Source organism: Netta rufina, assembly GCF_964035555.1.
Source record: "Netta rufina genome assembly, chromosome: Z".
NCBI classification, from domain to species: domain Eukaryota; kingdom Metazoa; phylum Chordata; class Aves; order Anseriformes; family Anatidae; genus Netta; species Netta rufina.
This window is the reverse complement of record NC_140126.1, coordinates 68,628,988-68,647,284: the sequence shown is the minus strand read 5'-3', so window position 1 is coordinate 68,647,284 and position 18,297 is coordinate 68,628,988. Positions and strand designations below refer to the sequence as shown.

General features: G+C 40.7%; 1 protein-coding gene across 1 annotated transcript in view; it reads right to left on the bottom strand.

The window, feature by feature from the left end:
- The window catches only part of LPAR1 (lysophosphatidic acid receptor 1), a 44,900-nt gene that overhangs the window by 24,992 nt on the left and 1,611 nt on the right, over positions 1–18,297 (bottom strand). Inside the window, exon 2 of the mRNA XM_084305551.1 lies at positions 7,255–8,002. Within this exon, the coding sequence (XP_084161677.1) occupies positions 7,255–8,002 (748 nt within the window). The remainder of the gene's footprint in view (positions 1–7,254; positions 8,003–18,297) is intronic.

Here is an 18,297-nt window from a genome sequence, read left to right as displayed (position 1 = left end):
AAACTTCTGCTTCAGCAGCAAGAGCTCGCTCAGGCTTGTTTTGAAAAAGGAAGCTACTGATGAGGTTTATGACATAAACTGGTCATACAGTTATTTTCACATGCCACATTTCCTTATTCTTTATTTCCTCGCAACATCCACACCTGCCAGGTACCACCAAGACAGGATTTGGTTTGGGGCCACACTGCGAAATTTGGTAAGATCAGCTGGAATTTGTTTTCAGGAGTATAAACAATAGTAAAAATGACCAGTGAGTGAGATTTAGCAAGACCAGTAAGTGTCACAGAGCACACATGCTATTGCTTTTACTAGAAGAATATGAAAAGTAAGCAAGAAAAAACACATCCATCCAAGTTCAAAGTATCTTAAGACACACTCCAATTACTTCATAATTACGTATGCACTGCAGCTTTCATCCTTAGGAAGTTTTCATACTTCCATTCCTTCAACTGAGAGCAGAAAACCATTTTTCTGATTTTTTAAAAATTACTTTTCATGAAAATAATTAATCCCTTTATAAAATAATGCCGTATCTAGCTAGTATAGTAAGAAAATTATATCAAGAAAATAAGAATTTGGACACTTGTATGAATATAAAAATTATTAGTCCACTCTTGTTATGGATGACAGACATTGTGAAAATTCTATTTTTGCTGGTATTAAAACAGACTGATTTCACAGTTAAATACTCTAACCAATAAAAGCAATGATCTGAAGACTTCCATTTTCCTTCACCTATGTACAAGCTGAAGGTACACAGATTTATTTTTTTTTAAGTCAGTATCAAAATATTATTAAGACAGAAAAAAAAAAAAAAGAAAAAAGAAAAAAGTAGTACATGATAAGCATTTACAGCCCTGGAAACCATCCCCACCCCAAACTGTACGTGTTCTCTATTTCTCTATTTTCCTCTGAAGATTCCTTTGAGGAGCAATCACAACTGCTCATAAGGACTTCCACTAAGAAAAGCGAAAGCAACCCAAGCCATCAAAAATCTTACAGGATTAGGTATGTTGTATAAAAATCTTGCATTTTAATGAAGATTTCACTTCTTCATTCAAATATTTGATGATACAGCTTGAAATTATTGCAGTCATGCTGGAGCTCTGAAAGCACTCATTATATACCTTCCCCTCCTCCACACTGCCCATACAATGGTAATAAGAATTAAATCTCATAAACTCCACGAGGAGCGCTCCATTTAGACTATGGTCATCAGCCACAATTTCCCAGTTTACTTGACCGTGGGTTAAATTCACAGTTTATGCACTTTTAAAATATACTTATCTAAAAACACTGGGTCTGCACATAACTGCACCCTGTGTGTTAGAACAGAAAGTCATTGATGCTCAAGCTCGTATTGCCAGCGCCAGTCCCAGAGTTTATTGCCCTGTTTTTCCATCCGGACTAAATCAATACACAAGCGACATTACTGTGATGCAGGGGTCAGGCCGGGTTGGTGACTCTGAATGAGCCCCCCATGCTGGCCACAGGGTAACCCGGTATTTACGTCTTCACATCCCCCCACTTCCAGGGAAGATGTGAAATGTGCCACCCTCAGCCTAACGCCAGCCGGATCTCAGCTCTACATGTAAAATGCAATCATGTTAAGGGAAAAACACCTGGAGGCCCAAGCAGGGCCACCGCTACCTTGTGGATGGGTGTCTCCAAATGAAGACGACATGTTTATTTCCAGTCATCTCAGGGAAAACACCGCTGAACACCTTGCCTCTCCTCATGCCTGCAGGACTCCACAGGGAGAAGGCGGTGAGGTGAAGCTGTCATCTTCGAGCCCCAGGGCTCAGAGTTAAGCCCCATCCTCTCTGAGAGATCCTCATATCAGCTGCACTGTGTTACTGGGGCTGATGTTTGCTTTGGACCACGAGAGTAACTTTCCATGGGCAGGGAAGGTCTGCTGAAGGTCAAGTGAATCCATGACCAAGCTCTGGCTAGACAGCATCATCTTGATACCAGCCCATGACCAGTTACTCGGTGACTGTCAAAATACAAATTTCATGAAGCTTAGGTTTAAAATCTTTAAGATTTAGCAGCCAGTGAAGACAGGCCATGACTGTTATCCACGTGACACTGCAGGGGTATGGAAGTAAAGACGTCTCTCCGGTGACACTCGGGGTGTTTTCATTCAGGCTGCAGCACTAATTCCTGCTCTTTTCATTTTCTACTGAAAATTTAGTAGTCTTGCTTCATGGGGTAAGGAAGTGGGAAAAGATGCAGCCCACACATCAGAAGAGACAGCGTAGATATTGAAAACATTTTTTAAAAGTGTGCCCTCATAGAACTCCATGTTTTTGATTGTGGAATAAAACAGTGCATTTCAATCAATCACCCAGCAAGGTTAAAGTTATCAATAACAAATGCTGTGTGCTTTAGTCGCCTGTCTACATACAGCATGTTGCAACTCAGTGTGTTACCACAGTTATTTGTCTTTTTCCATGCCCATTTGGTACCTAGTTGTGAAAGAAAAGCTACAAAACTACAAAAATAAGTCTCTCATGCAATTCATAACTGTGGCAGAAAGCGAAGGCAGGATAAAAGCTGTTACTGAGCTGTTCCACTCTTCCAGATGTTAATACTGAATTTCCAGATGTTTTCCTTGCATCTATTGCTTCACTATAATATGGAAAGGAACTGTCTTCAAAAACAGAAAGAGTCCTTTAAATCAAAACAGTTTAGACAAAAAGAACCTTCGCTTTTTTTTTTTTTTTTTTTTTTTTCTTTTCAAATTTGAGCGTACATTAGTTTTCAGAATCTTACAAACTAAACCTTATTCCTACAAACAGAGTGGATGGTCTTACAGGCTGGGAAGGCCTAAGTGTCTTCTTAGCTCCCAGGAACATAAAGGGCAAGCAATGAATGAGGAGTGCATTGTTTGCTCTCCCTCTGTCCTGGAGGGTAACTGTGGTGCTCAGCTCAACAGACAGCCTGGTCTGGGCCAAACTCACCCAAAACAGAAGGCTAATTGGCAGGACCTATTGTAGGAAGAGCTGTTGCTATTGTTATTTTAAATTTAGTTATAAAACCTCAGTATCATAATCTCAGATAGAGCAGTGTTCCACCCTGTATCAGGAAGACCTGTTGACTAATTACCGTGAAAGGACTAACAAAACTACCCCACATTTTAATCATTCTTTTGGGGAACCACACACCAGGTTCATTTTTTTGCCTTTATTTTCTCTTGTATCATAATGGTGGCAAAAGAAGGTTTTCAGACAAAGACTACATTCTAGACAGGGAATACTGTCCAAAAATGTGTACAGAGGTTTAGGGAAGAGTTATCCACATTATGAAAACAGGAGCTGATGAGCAAGGCAGTCTACAATGCATGTATATAAGAACACCTAAAAACACCTAGCCTTACAGGACTTTTTTCATTTCATGGAAACCTAAAGCAGAGCTAGTTTTTCAGGCCTGAGCTCTGAAATATATATACATATATATATATTATTATTATTATTATTATTATTATTATTATTATTATTATTATTATTATTATTATTATTATTATTATTATTTTCCCCTTTTGGTGTTTTCCTCACTTCTTAAAAGAGCAGTTAGCTATTGTCACCCCTTTTTGGATCAAATCCGCAAATCAGGCCCCACCAAGTGCTTTCACATTCGAACTATGACTTCTACAAGGAACAGCAGTTTAGCTTTGTCCTTAAAAACAAGATACAAAAACAGGGAGGATAGAAGGGAAGAAAGATGCCAGCTTTCAGCTGTTGCATCTGCTAGGTTTCTGCCTGTTCCTTTGACTGCTCATTTAAACCTAACACATGTTCGTGGTGAAATGCAAAGTGTCATTGGGTTGCAAGCCAAACCAGACCCGATTTTATGGCCGTGTGCGGTATACAGATCAGTCCTGCCTTAGCCCCAGCGCACAGGAAAAGGCATGCTCTGGAGAAAGAGCTTTATGTTCCCTGCTACATTTGAAAGATTTCAAAAGCCGCCTTGTTAGAAGAAGGAAAAAAAAAAAAAGGGCTCAACTATGAAATCACTTCCTTCTGTTTAAAATATTTCACTCAAGGAAAAAAAAAAAAAAAAAAAGCCCAAAACAAAAGGGCACAAAAAGAAAAAAAAAAATCTGTTCTTTGCCTCCGACGTGCTCCCAGGACTCGGCACCCTGGCTCTGCGGGATGACGCTGGGTGCCAGACCCCGACCTCTCCTGCTGCACAATCGCCTGCTTGTGCAAGGCGGCTGGCGGCCGTCCTGCTCGCCGGCAGCCCCGGAGCATCGCGCTTGGTCCTGACCGAAATTAGGGTCCCGGCCAGGCCTGAGGACCGGGGTTGTCAGGCAGCTCCTATGCTGACTCCTTCCCACAAAAGGTAGCGTGATGGAGAGAGGGTAAGAGGTGACCTGCTCACACAGAAGAAGCCACATAGCATGAGATACACATTCAGCCATTCCAGGCAGTCCAGGAGAGCCACCTTTTCTGCCTTTCCCAAAGCAGAAACAGACAAACTCTTCCCCTGCAGCACTGTGGATCAGCTAGCTTTGGGAGGAGCCACTTGGGACATAGGACTCTGTGAAATTAAATCTGCTGCTTGAGAAAATTTTAAACCAGACTTGCAAGTGGACTTCAAGCAGTGCAAGAGCACCAAGACATCCAGAGGAGTGGGTGTCTCCAAGTTCTGTCCTCCAAACTCAAACATCCCCTACCTAATCAGCGCTTCCAAATGATGCTCAACTTTCATTTCAGAACCAGAACAATCCTCCACTGGAAGTGATAAATCAGTGATACGGGGCAGCTCTCATCAGCTGGTGGCAACTAACAAGCTTTTCTCATGGTTCAGCTAGCAATCTGCTTAACACTCCAATGTTCAAACAATTAACCTCCCCAAATTCTCTGTTTTTGCCCCCACGCCTGATTCCTGGCTTCAGGCTGTTCTTCCTCATTTCTACACTGCTGCTTCCCAGTCTTCTTTACCTTGCAGCTGCATCTCACAGATGACAGTGAGGTGAAAGCACTGCTGCTGCTTTACTCAGTAGCCCTACAACCGAACTCTTCCAGCCAAACTGCCTGGAAGTTGCTTTGTCTTCCTCAAAAGATTCAACAAAAGACCACGCTGTCTCACACTAAAAATGGTGGGTTTTGCAGACTAGAAGAGGTGCTAAGGCAAAGTGTGTGCACAACACTGAATGAATTTAGCTGTATCAGTGACAAGAAACAAGGTCCTGTTAGGATTTTGTGGAAAACTTAGTATGTGCTACCCGCAGTACCAACAAATTTCCTCCAAATACTCTAAATGAAGAATCAGAGATACTACTGGCCTACATCAGCAGTTAAACTGTAGTCACCTTCAGTTTGGCTAATGCTATTTAACCATTGGAGTTGTTCCACAGTTTTGAGAACAGTAAATACCTTGAAAAATAGAGGCTCTTATGAGGAAAAATGGGGGCTGCTCTAGGTTCTTTGTACTCCTCTTCTGTTGTGGTACTGGGTGGCCAACACATCTTCAGTGTGATCTCTGCTCTTACCCATAGCAGAATGGAGGAGGGTACAGTCAGTACCAACACTTCCAGCTATCCTCGTGCACGCATGGTATTAACTACCGCTTGCAATTTATTCAGTGACTTATATATTCCTACATTTCTGCATTTTACTGTTATCGGTGCTTCCTATTCCCTATTCACTTTTTTTTTTTTTTTTTTAATTTTTTTTAAGCCTGAACCAGTCCTTCTCCTCACAGGAAATACTTCACTGTTATATGAAAAGCAATTTACTCAGAAAAGGAATCAAGGATCTATTAAAAAAAAAAAAAGTCTTCAAAGTCCAAGTTTTCTTTGTTACCTTCACCTCATCTTGCCTTCTGCAAGGAGGGAGGTATGGAGAGACAGGTTTCTGAACCACCACGCAGTCAGAAGAGGTTTAACCCAACACTACAGCCTCCCATGCAAAACTCTGAAAGATACTCTTTCCCTGAAGAGAAAAGCAGGACACTTAGGAATACAGCTTTCCAATGGATGGACAGGGTAGTCCTATGCAGTTCATATTCTGGTTAAAAAGCAAACTGCTAGGTCAGAAAACAGCATGCACATTCTTAAACTAAAACACGAGTTGTCATAGTGACTCATAACAAAGCTCTATAACCATCTTCCTTGTCTGTACAGGCAGTAACTGCTATAAAGCAAAGATCACAGTGTAAAACCATGGATATTAGGACTTCAGAGCAAGAACCTTGATTAAGTTTTGGTCTTTGCAGGCTGGGTACTGTGGCGTTTATGGATGACTAAGGCAACTTCACCATGCAAAAGGGAGCTATCATCCCAAGAGACTCATGTACCATGCTGGACGGTCTCATGAGTAGGTTCACAGCTGGGGTTGAGGAAGCAACCAGCACCATCCTTGCCTGCCTGCAGCTCACCAACATCTGCTGCTACAAAGGGAAGAAGAAACTGCAAGGAAAATCACCAGAGCGTGGTACCCAGTATAGTCAACATGTCCTTTCATATAAGAAAGCTGAGAGCCCAAGACCAAAATCAAATACACCCATCCACAGAAAGACAGAAAAACATCCAACCCCAAAGTGTGCCATAATATTCACCTGATGTTTCCTCATTTTCCAAGCCCTGAACCTCAAGGACCTCCCAAGTGTTGTGCTGAAACACACCAATAACTTACGTTGTATCTTCCTGCATAAATGAACTGGCAGTTACTTAGATACCCTTATAGCAGAGACCTGAGCATACTGTGCACACAGTCCTGCTTAACATGTAAAATCCTTTCACTGATAGTCTTTAGCTCCTCTTTGTTCTCCAGACACAAAGAACTGCCTGGATATGCACACTGCTTTTTGAGTAGCAGAAGGAAACAACAGGTACTTCAGTGGATAGTGCAGCTTCCCCTGTAATATTTTTTAAGATTGCAGCCGTTTGGCATATTCCAGAGCAAAAGGGTGAACACTGCCCAGGATGGGCTGCTGCTATAGGTTTCAAACCTGCATTGCTGCAAACAAACACACAAACAACAAAACCAACAACCCTTACATCTCCAGGTCCTGTTTTTTTCATCAGTTTCATGTCACAGGGGTGAATGACCAAGTCTCTGATATGCACTTCAATAAATAAGCTTGATAATCCCAACACAGTAATGAATACTGGGGCTTCTAATTACCCCTGCCTCTTCTACCACCCTTCAAATGCTGTTGACCTCCCAGAAGTTGGACATGCATTACGGCAATCACCTGGTAAGAAACAGAGAGGGGAACATAGGGGGGGATGAAATAAACACTTACCAAGCACAATGACCACAGTCTTCAGGAGGCTCATCATCGTGTCCCGATTCCTGCGGGGTCCAGAACTGTGTCTGGACATTCTCATAGTCCTTTGGCGGACATACCCAAAGATATGAGCGTATAGGACCACCATGACCACGAAAGTGACCAGGTTGAAAATAGCCCAGAAGACCAGGTAGGAGTCACTATAGAGCGGTGCCATGTTGGAGCAGTGAGTGATATCACAAATACAGTTCCATCCGACACTTGGTATGGCGCCCATTACGATGGCCATAGTCCAGATAACAACAATTACCACCACCACTCGCCGGTTGCTCATCCGAGTATGTAGCTGCATGCGAAAGACTGTAATGTGCCGCTCGATAGCGATGGCCAACAGATTGGCTACAGAAGCCGTCAGGCTAGTGTCAATGAGACCCTGACGGAGAAGCCAGGTGCTTACAGTCAATCTTCTAGTGTTGGGTCCTGTGTTAAACATTAAGTAAAAGTAGGCCAGCCCTGCAAAAAAGTCCGCAGCAGCTAAGTTGGCCATTAAGTAATAAATAGGAAAGTGGAATCGGCGGTTGACATAAATAGCCACCATAACCAAGAGGTTGGCCAGCATGATGAAGATGCAGACGGTAATCCCCAAGCCCATTACGAGCTTGCTGACAGTGTTCCATTCAGTGGCTAGATATTTTCCACTCCGGTTATAAAAGAAGGCAATGGTTTCATTGTAGTAGCACTGTGGTTCACTCATGGCTGTGGACTGAAAGAAGAGGGGGAGGGGAGGGGGAAGAGAGAGAAAAAGAACGACATCAGAACTAAAAACATATGATTGCCTGCACAGACAAGGCATGCACAGAGAGCTGGGAGAGGCACTGGAGGCAGGAAGGGAACACGCTTCAGAACAAATTTATTTTTTCAGAACAAATAGCATTCCACAACTCACAAACAATTGCTCTGAGGAGTCCAGTAACTGCAACCAGATTAGAAACCACCAGAAATACTTCCATCTGCTCTGGGAACTAGCATGACTTCTGACGTCGTTGTAAATTACATAGTAAATATTAAGAGCTTCTGGCCAAGCAGACCTGCTGAAAAAACTCACTCATGGAGAAGGGCATGCAATTCATAATTAAAAAAGTTAACTCTGTTATACAATGCCTTATTTATGTTATCAATGCATAAAAACATTGTCTGTCCGTAGCTGTGTTAAAAGACAAGCTCCTCAAAAAGCACAAAAAATTATTGCTGTTCTCAGGAGGTTTTCATTCATTTAGGTCTCTGTCAGGGACATTTCTTGTTTTGCTGTCTTAAAAATGGGGAAGAACAACCCTAAATTAAAATCATCAATGTGTACTAACAACGTAAATTCCCTGGGCCAGTGGTCCTATCTGTCCATAAAGCATGAAGTGCATTTATAAGTGATAAAGGAAGCCACTGTATTTCTATGAGCATTCTCCTTTTACTATCAACCATGTTGCTGAACTGGGTTATAAATGCGCTGTGCCTTTAAATATAACTCACCTAAACTTGCTTATTTCAGTTAGAAAAGGAAAGAGCGAAGCAAGGAAAGAAAAAAAAAGCAATATTTGTCTTAACACGTGTTAAAAGCAGCAAACTTTATTTCTTGCATTAAATATTGTTATGGCTATGTCAAGAAATACATGATTAATTTTCCTGCCAGAGTACCCAGCTGAGCACAGCTATAGGTGCAGCAAGCAAGCCCTGTACCCCACCAGAATGTAACAGCTTTGTGTAAAAACACTGGCCAACAAGAAAATGCTTAATAAGTTTCCTTCCTAAGTTATAATCAATTACTGAAGGTGTAATTCCCAAAAGGCAAGCCTCAGAAAAAGAAACTCTTTTGAGTAGCATACTGGTTCCTTGTTTAGCATGGCTTATCATAAAGGACTTAAAAAAAATAATAATAAAAAGAAAACCAACAAGAAGTTCATGTCAGAAAAGTCTCTGTTTGAAGAGGCTCAGGAGACCTGTCTCTAGTTTTATGGCTGTGAAACTCTAATGACTGATTTTTTTATTACTTTTTTTTTTTTTTTTTTCCTTACACACAGAAAGAGAAGCAGTTTTAGCAAGAAAGCAGGTAATAATCTGGAATGAGGAACAGATCAACAATATTAAAAGATAAGAATTTCTTCCCATTTAAACATGCAAACCAAAAAAACAACATGTTTTGGACAGCTCCAGCCATTCTCAGGAAATGCTACAGCTAACATAACCTTCACTTTGAAACCAAAAATGTACACAACTAGGAAACAGAAATAGTAATTGGACACAAGTTAAAATAGTATCTGATAAAGATTGCCTTAGAATTACTACTCAGAGCTATTTGTTTGTTTTAATTTGCATGTCTTTGTCGTCACAACTAGCCTAGTTCCAATAAAGCAATGTGCAAAACTTCCCACCTGTATCCCAAATCTGCCACATGATAGCTAGATTTGTGTTAAAGAAAAAAGATAAAAGGTTTTTCTAAAAATTATTTTACCTCTAACCTAAACATTTATCAGAAACATTTGCAGACCCAGGATAATAAAAAGCCAGAGTAAATACTATTTCTCAGCATACTTACTATAAAACTTTTATTGTTCCTCTAGGATACATCAACTCTAGGTTAGAAACCTTTCAGTCTTAATTATTTAAGAATTTAAAGAAGTTCTCATGTACGATCTTTTCACTGCCCAGAAAAACTGATTTACAAGGGATACTTAACAAAGGGAGACCTAGCTACAAGGCATCTGGCTTTAATTCTTTGCTTAAATATTGTGTGGTAATAACAGGTCAACCATAAGAAGCCTTGAGGGAGGGAGGAAGTCATAGGAATGAATTAGCAGACCTTATAAAAGCTTGCCAACATCTGTATTAATTATGTGAACGCCCTGTTTTTTGACCTCTATATCTGGACACAGCCTCAGTTACACAGGAGTTCAAGACTCCAAAATCTAGTTTGTGATCCTGAATAAATTCTATCTTTTCCCATGTATTCACTGATCTAAATGTTTCTTGTAGATGACTGCTGCCCATACTTAACAACTTTTGCTCCCCTGTTGTTCCTGCAGTGAGACACAAACTACACATGGCAGAACATATATTTTAATTTCAGAAATAGAAAATGTGGTAGATGTTGCTTTCCTTTTTCCCTTGTGTTGACTTTGTTTTGCATTCGGGGTTAGAACGTGAAATATCCCTCTCATTTAGTAATATTCTCCCCATGCTCCTCATACGAAACCTGAGACAAGGTAGGATAACACAAGGCTCATTGTAATATGCACAAAGTGCATTGCATTTGTCTCATTCACAAAGTGACAAGCCAGGGCTGAATGTGTGCAACACACATAAGAATATGCTAAGTGCTACAGAGCCAGACTTGTTAAGTTTGAAAACAGGGCAGCACCTGAATAATCCCAGATGAACAGAATGAGGCTTACTAGTTTCTTTTCTTTTGAATACAGAACAAAAGACTCCGGTCATGTAAAGGATTTTGAGAGAAGTTTTGTGCTCAGGGCATGCTAATCCAAAACCTGGAATCCTCCTTTAACAGCAATCTTTTCATTCCTAGGGGAATGAAGAGTTTTCCAGGGCCTCGGTCATGCAGGTGTTTGCTCTTGAGAGTTAAATTGGGAACTGATTCGTGTTCACCACTGGAGTTTTCAGACACCACAATAAATGGGCCCATTAGTGACAGTAATAAGGAACAGGTCACTAACAAAAGTTCAAATAGGGGACTTCCAGATGATGGACTTTCTCGGATGCCAGCAGATATCCACGGGAAGATTTTGACCTCATGGGTCACGAACATACAGAGATCCCAAGGCACCACATTTACCCATGACACTTTTGTCTGGCTGCAAAGGCTTTAGCAAGAGGAAAATAAAATGTACCTCCGAGAACTGAAAGTGTTAACATACCATAATGACACACACAAGTAGGCAGACCCAGCCCCTCTCCTGCCCCTGCAGGAAAAGGGGCAGGAAAGTTTATATTTTAATTTCCTGAAGTTTCACTCAGTGTGTTTCATTGCATGGGTGAGCCAGATGTGCAGTGCCCTGAGATTTACCTCATCCATTTTGTGTATCTCAACAGAAGTTTAAAACAAACTGAGCCACAAATTACCCATGCTAACTAAATCTCCAGAACACGTCTGCACAGAAAAAAAACATCTGAATTACAAACCAACAAGACAGATAAAGGAAAATGGAATAATAGCAGGTTGAAATCAAAGCCTCCTCTAACCATGTGAGGTTGATTTAATATCCAAGCCAAAGAACATGAAAATCCTGAGTATATGGGGTTGAAATCCTCAAAAACTTGAGACCTAGGCACAACAGTGCACACAGACTGGGAAATGCAGCACCAGGACTTCATAAAGAAAACTCACTCTGGTTTTACAGCCAACACCTTTTCATCATGCAGTGAGAATGACACCTTGGCATTGGCCTCTCCAGCCATGCTCTGCTACAGGTGTCCCCTCAGCTCCTCTTCCGTGGTGGTATAGGACCATGCCACTGGGGTGGCAATGGGGAGGCTGGGACGAAGAGCAACTTTCTCTCCAGTGATTAGTGCTTGATTCATCCTGCTGCTGCCCTATCCCCTCCAGCATGGCTGAAAGAGTTGGGTGAGGAATTGGGCCAAGGCATGGAGAGGTCTTGCCCATGGGGTTATTCTTGGGTGAGCTGCTCATTACTGCCTTCTCCTCTTAGGAAAAGGACTGGAGAGGAGAAGGCAGTGGGTGCCTGGAGCTGTAAGGTAAGAGGGGAGCTCAGGATCCTACCACCTTAGTGCATGAATGGCAAATGATCAGTATATAAACCCCACTGCACTCTGAGAATTTGCAGAATTCCTTAGTTCACCTAGCCTCCCACCTCCCCCCAAAAAACACAACAAAAGACCCCCCACCAAGACATGTGTGCATTTATTCCTTGCTGGGAGAAATAGAGATGAACAGTCTTAGCATACTAAGGTCTGACTTTTACAGAACCTTTAAAACTTGGAAGCCACAAAAATGTTTCCATATCCAAGAAAATGTTTTAAAAGTATTTTAACCCTAGGCCCTCCAAACACAGTCTGTTTCTCTCCTTTTCTCCTTTACTGAATTAACCTTGACATGCTGCTGTTTTCTTACCCAGAACACGAAGAGGAGATGAAAATCCATTTATTTGGCAAGGAAGCCTGGGAAAGATGACAACTCTGCATGCAACAAAATGCCAAGTAGAAGCCAGAGACCTCAAATTTACAGAAGTCATTCAACTTGCATGCAGTCTCCTTGAAGTTTGCGAGACTCAGAGGAGACTCATCCTATACAGGATGAGATTTTAATTCTTAGGTAGCTACCCTTGGATCCCAAAAATAATATTTATCATTCTCAGTGCTATCCGGAAGTCCAGAAAATATTTCAGAGGAAAGTCAGAATTGGAAACAGTAGGTTAGGACTCCAAAACTGCAGTAGGTGGCTTACAGCTCTACATTTAGTACAGCAGTGAATGGAAAAGCAATAGCACTGCTTTGAATTTAGCTAAATACTCTGAAATTTACCAATATACCAGGAAGGCTAGGGCTGAAAAACTTGGGGAAACTGCCAATTTCAAAATCCTCAAAAAGGGTATCAATTAAGAATATCTTTAAAATAAGCATAAGAGAGTAAGTATAGGAATAATTGATTCAATATGTAAATAATTTCTCAAGCCGCAATTGCAAAATCATGGTCTTTATAGAAGTAAAGTTGTAACAGATGAGAAAAAAAAAATCCAATTTGCAACCAAAAAATCTCCACTATCTAATGAAAAGCAAAAACTATTGTTCAGACTATGGGATGCAAAGGAAATAAGAGGTTCAAAAACAAAGGGGAAAGGATGGTGTGTTTTACTGTAAAAATAGAAGTTGATAGGTATCATTTACCCGAAATGTTAAGTCCAAAATCAAGAAAGTGTTCAGACAAGGGTGCTGATTCATCAAGCCTTGTATCTACTATACCTTATGCAATTATTTAGGCCTGTAAAAAAAAAAGTATAAAATGCTATCACCAAGATCCAACGGCTTTTCACATACCCTTTGCAGAACTGCATCTTCCAGAACTGTCCAAAGTAACTGTTTGACAGATTTAAATAAAAACATGCATGTTAGATTTAGTAAGCCATCTCAATTTCACTAGAATAATTTTTCAGTTTTCACAGCTGAAAAGAGGGGAGAAATTAATCCCTTTGCAAGGGGATTCCTTTAATTCAGCTATGACAAGATAAAGAAAAGAATTACTTATTATAGACCTTGTGGCAACATCTTAAGAATGCTTTTGTAGTAGACTATGTTGCTGAGTTTCAGACCTAACAAATGTCCAAGCTAGCAAAAATCAGACTGAGAATCCCTTAGTTATCCAAGAGTTTATACTTAAAAAGAGTAACCTAACACATCTAGACCCTCAGGGTACCAAAGAGACCCAACCACCAGCAACACTGGAAAAAGAAGCAGTTTGACTGCTGGAAGGTATAATTCACAAGTGACACAGATCCTGTTGGAAGCTATGATTACAACCTCCACAGATTGACTATAAAACCAAAGAGGGTGTTGACCTTCCTTAGTGCTTATTCACTGTCCATTACTACAAAAGCAAGTTGAAAAATAGCTTCCATGGGCTAAAAAAACAGAACGGGCAAGAGCAGGAAGTCCAGCAAAGGATAAAAATGCTTTTCTTCTGGAACATAAATAGTAGGTCTCAAATACCTAGATGCAACCCTACAACTTTTCAGGATAGATAAATCAGGGATCATGCAACGCACAGACTGAATTCTCACTGGTGAAGAGCAGTAATGGTCAGGAGCACACCGAGCTGGTCCAGCAGGTCTCCAGGTAGCTAACTGTCTGGTTCCACACTCTTGCATTTTCTACTGCTACAGGAAAGAAGCATGCACATGCAAAGAAAATATCTTTCACTGCAGAATTCTGCCTAAGGAGATTTAGAAAATCAAAAGCTAGAAGGACTGTAAAAAAATACCCAGTGGAAAACAGACTGAAGACATCCGTACAACAGCCTACCAAATAATTCAGACTTTTTTTTTTTTTTTTTATCATTGCTTCTTTTCCACAGACCCATCACTTTCAAATGAGCTGCATCCCTCACAAGTTCTACCTGCATGTTCTGATTAACATTTTCCAATACAGTAGGAAACAAAGACCACCTGAATCAGGGTGTAATTTCACATTGTCATATTCCCCCTTCCACTGCAAGGCTGGCTTTAGCTCTTTGATTACCCAAGACTTGTTCTGATACCAGTCAACTTCTTTGCTGCCCCAACACTGCCTTCCAAACTCCTCTCAAAAGAGCCACCACTGCAACGTGTAAGTATTGCAAAAATACATTAATTCACTTTGCAACTATGAGAGGCATGACTGGGCATATCTTCTGGGTTGCTGAGACTGAATATCCCATACAGACTACCTAATGGGTTTTTGCAAAACTCTTTGAGCTTCATTTTCTTCTGGAGGAGCTTTCATGACAAGCTGGGCTCCCAGCTGCCTCTTCCTCCTTGCAGAGGGATCTCAGACAAGGCCTGGTATAGGCCCAACACCTCCTGGCACTATGAGAAATGCAAGAAGTTGTTTATATTCCATCAGGTTACCAGAATATGCTGCCTCTCACACCTTCAAAAAATGTCTGTGTCATGGTACAGACCAAGCTTCTTCAATAAGCCACCTGGCTCACTCCCCATAGGCCTGCCTGCCCTACCCTCCTGGCCTTACCCTTGCCCTCCACCTGAACACCGTGGCAGGTATCCAACCTGCTCTCATGTTCCTGCAGGCTGCTCTGCAGGTTGAGTGCAGCTCAGGACAGCCCTACCCAGCCCTGGGAAGAGCTTTTTTGAGGGTGATACTGCACATAGTCCCCTCTTTGTGTTGCTTTACAAGCCTTCACACTGGAAGAAACCAGGGGTGCCAAAAAAAGAAAAAAAAGAAAAAAAAAAAAAGAACATAACAACAAACAACCATTGACAAAAAAACAACAAACATCAGAACAAAAGAAAACATAAAACAAACAAACAAACAAAAAACACAACCAACCAACCAAAACAAGCCTCCACAAAACCCACACCTCAAAACTCCCAAGTGTGTTTCCATGCATAAAGAAATGCAACAAGCATCCTTCAGGCCCAGTTTGTTGCTCTGTGAGCCAAGCTGGGGATTAGTTCTTGGCTCCGGCAGCTGAAAGACTGGTCTTTTATGCTGAAAAAATGCTGCAGGCTATTGGGGCTACTTCCATTTCCAGGGCACACCTTTCATCACTCCTCACAGAGCAAACCAGCAAAGCAAGCACTTGGGAGAGTTGAGCCTTCAAGCAAATGCCTATTCAAAATTATGTTAATGAGCAGAGCACATTTAATGGTGGGCTGGAAACTAAGATTTCAAAATGGAAAGAAGGCTGACCTGTGTTTACCACTGCAAATACATCTTTTTCTTGAAATATACGTCAGATAGTTTTGGTTTTGTTTGATTTGATGCACTCTTTTGTGAAATGTATTAACAGAATACAGAAAAATCCTTCTCTCTAAGGGTTCTGACAACAACGATAGGGTTCCTTGTCATTAGGTTGTCTGTACAGTACTAAACAGCTGCTTATAAGGCAATGCCAGTCTGTTTTGAACAAATAGAAAGTATATTTTGAACACCTGATAATTTCATCTATTATCATTTAAAAAAAAAAAAAGGCACACTGGTAGTTTAGTTTCCACTGTGGTGTCTGTACCTGGGTAGTTACACCCCTAATCACAAACCGTTTTTTTTTTTTTTTCCCCTCATTTACTTTATCACCCCAAGAGGTCAGTTTTAATACAGAGGGTACTCTGTTTACTCACTTAGAAAGGAAGAAAAATTCAGTGCCTTTGCCAGCTACAGAAGTTTGAGCAGCAAATCCAAGATGTAAAATGTTGGGTTTTACTGGGGAGAGGGGTTCTCCAGCATCATTGAAAAGAGGGAAAAGATACCAAACACAACCATTCTGTGCCAAGGATAGATAGCTTAAATCTCTCCCACTCTAATTTGAACAAAGGGAAGGGAAAATAAAGAAGTATTCAATGGCACTAAGTGGAAGAAGTGGTTTTTGGCTCTGGTAACCACACAGCCATGAAAGGCCACTATAATGGGAAATGCTCCGGGTTTCTCTCTGGAACCGCTGCAAGGCGGTTATTTAAATGTATTCATTTACTTCTAGTATTTGGCTGGTAGGATCCACTGCTGGCAAAAGCAAAGAGAGAATGATGAATTTTTGTTGTTTTCTTGTTTTAAGCATTTCTGAAGCACTGTTGGAAGTCCCTAGCTCATTAAGCAAGTAGAGCTCACACAATTTCTTCTTCAAAGCTTTTACAGAAGAGTTCATCTCATGCCATTCACAAGAAGAGAAGATACTAATCACTCCATAGAGTAAATTGCTCTGTTTAGATCACTACTTATTACGCTTCCTCTTTGCGAAAAAGAAAGCCCTCTGGGATGCTAAATGTTTCCTACAGACTGCTTTAACTTTCTACTTTACTGCATTATCAGACTAATCAGGTTTCTGTTATCTTTTTGCTGAAACATGAAGTTGTCACATCTGCCAAAAAACATAGAGAACCTTAAAAATAATGAAAAAAGTTTTGTTATTTTGTTGTTTCTCTCTCTTTAGGAACAGTATGGCTTGTCTAATTTGAAATGAATAGATTCAGCCTTACAATAAAACCCCATAGCTAAAAAATTCAAGGCATGTTCTGGCAACTTTTCTTTTAATTGACTTCTTTGGTACATTGGGAGTGTTGTCACTGAACCACTTCCTATTCCAGATTCCAGCTATGGATAATCAAATGACCCTGAAACTTTACTTATCCTTCACATTTAAACTTCACCGAGATGCCTTAAGTCTATTCCCCAGTCGTCATCTGTGGTAACAGGATGCTGGAGGGGCAAAGAAGGTTGGAGCAGAGCTTTTCAGAGATCAGCATGTAGGGAGGATATCAAGAGACACTACTGTGGAAAACAGCTTTGCTTCAGTAGAAAGTTGTAGAGATGCATCTGAACCTTTTCCTATGTTGACACACTACCAATACTTAAAGAAGTAATAGCAATGCCACACCTTGTACCAAGAAGCTACTTTCAGAAATCTTTTTGTTACCTGACTCAGAAAATGAATCTCAGGAAAAATACCAATCACAATTAAATTAGCAGAAAATTCCCCAGTGTGGTGCCACCACAAGCATCTGTAGGATCAAACCTAAGCAAGGACTGGACTTCAGGCTGCGAAAATGTACTGCTGAGGTCTCTGCTTGTCCCTATGCAGTTAAAGGGCTGATGACAGACAGAATAATATTTGTTACTGAGATCTATATACAAACACACATATAAATGCACAGGTATATAAAATAGATAATACTTATTTCTAATACTACACTGACCAGATGAAAGGAAAACAACTGTCCTGATAATGCTTAAAAAAAAATAAAAAAATAGTGAAACTTTTTTTTTTAATGTGATGTCATCTAGCTCATGCAGAAAGCATGCAAAACTACTTCCAAGGCTTTTTTAAATATCCTTTAAACATTAGCCTCAAAATGTCTTCTGCAGCACACTGTGGTATCTGCTCAGTTTTAAAGGCAAAATAATGTGCTGTAGAAAAGAACTGCATTGTAATTAATACATTTTTCTAAACTATAACCAACATTCATTGTAATGTGAACACAAATGCTAAAGGCAAGCCCCTTCCCTGTGAAACTGCTTTACTGCAGTACTTGCACTTAGTGATCATCCTCTTTAGATACATTTCACTGCCTCCTTTTCTGTTAAAGAGCCGTTCCTTACCTTCAGAAAGACAAATTCCAGGCTGGTTCTTTGGAGCTGTGACTCCCCCACATCACACTGAAGCCCTGTATCAACCATAACATCCAGGATGGTTTACTGAAATCTGTGGGGAATTCATGCATGCACAAAAGCCTGCCCATGTGGATATCATCTGTGAAACAGGAGTCTGTTTTTACGACATGAGGTTGAGAGAATGATATTTTGCAACCCACACTGAGATATCAGTCTTTT